The following is a 1,353-nucleotide window of genomic DNA, read 5'->3' as shown; positions in this document are numbered from 1 at the left end:
TTTACAAAGGAGGGAACTGAGGCAGACAGGTTGCGTGACTCGGCCAGGGTCACACAGGAGGAAGTGCCTGAGGCTGGATTTGAACTCAGACCTTCCTGATAGCAAGCGCAGTGCTCCACACCACAGCAGCTGCCCACTAAGGGTTCTTTTCATTCTGTCCTGAAGAATTCCATTGTAAGGGATGAAGAAATAATCGGTGCGCCCAGAGATGTTTAAAAGAAGTTCAGTCCCAACGACGTTTGATTGGGCTGCAAGGGGCTGCGGTGGAGCACTGGGCTTGGAGTCAGGAAGACCCAAGTTCAAGTCTGGCCTCAGACGCTTTCTAGTTGTGTGACTCTGGCCAAGTCACTTCACCCTGTTTGCCTGTTTCCTCAGCTGTACATAGGAATGATAATGGCACCTGCCTCGATTGTTGAGAGGATGGAGTAGAATAACTTGAGTGTCTGGCACACCGTAGGCGCTTAATAAATGCCAGTTCCCTTCCTTGAGTATACATGTGGTGCCTTCTGCTAATAGTGTCACTTCCCATAGTGAGCAAGCTCTGCGCCCACCCCAGTTAGGGATCCACTTACAAAGGAAGCCAATATTGCCTGAGCTGCCCAGGGTTCCGGCCAGCCCATGCCAGTAGGCCAGCCCAGGACACAGACGCAGGTCCCCCTGAGCACCTGCAGCGGGCAGGGAGCCCCGAGCGTCGGCCTTGGTGGCCTTCTCTAGAATCTGTCTCCATCAGCAGCATGGGTACGAGGGAATTGACAGAGGGCAGGAGGATGAGCTAAAGGAGATGCCGCCAGGACGAGTCCCAGTTCTCTGGGGCTGATTGTGTAGGCAGCGTGCTGGCTTCGAGCTGCAGCAGTAAGTCCAAGGAAAATCTAGTCTGAACAAGACGGGCAGATGTGCTGCTGGCTGAGACGGCAGCCGCGTCGCAGGGAAGTCTAGGTTCTCGGAGCCTTCTGGGGCAAGTCGTGGCTGCCAAGGCTCTTTCTAGCTCAGGGTCTGGGATCCAGCCAGGGAACTTCGGCCTCTTTTCTGGGGAGGAGGCTGAGCCTTCCCTTTGCACTGTTCTCTTCCTAGACTATATAGAAACTCTCTTGTCCAAAGGGAAAGGAGCCGCTTTCTTTCCTCACGTCTCCCAAGGGACATTGGATGCCTTCCAGAAGCTGACCATTGACATCACGGCGTGTAGCAACATGTGGGGAGACTACCATGATCAGCTCATCTGCAAGGTAAGGAGTGGCCTGGCCCATGGTGAGAGTGAGCAAGGCACACGGGAGAACCTGTGAGGAGCCAAGGAGGACTGGGGGGGGCCAGTGTGGGGGGGGGGGGGGGGGGGGGGGGGGGGGGGGGGGGGGGGGG

The 1,353-nt window shown here is 56.3% G+C and overlaps 1 protein-coding gene across 1 annotated transcript in view; it reads left to right on the top strand.

Moving 5' to 3' along the window:
* DLEC1 (DLEC1 cilia and flagella associated protein) overlaps positions 1–1,353 on the top strand; it is a 92,196-nt gene that overhangs the window by 59,696 nt on the left and 31,147 nt on the right. The window contains exon 30 of the mRNA XM_069084586.1: positions 1,072–1,223. Coding sequence (XP_068940687.1) covers positions 1,072–1,223 — 152 coding nt within the window. The remainder of the gene's footprint in view (positions 1–1,071; positions 1,224–1,353) is intronic.

This window comes from Petaurus breviceps, unplaced genomic scaffold (assembly GCF_028583685.1).
Source record: "Petaurus breviceps papuanus isolate PSGF00001 unplaced genomic scaffold, PetGlider_PUasm1.0 174, whole genome shotgun sequence".
NCBI lineage: Eukaryota > Metazoa > Chordata > Mammalia > Diprotodontia > Petauridae > Petaurus > Petaurus breviceps.
The sequence above is the reverse complement of the archived record's forward strand: the minus strand, read 5'-3'. Positions and strand labels throughout refer to the sequence as shown.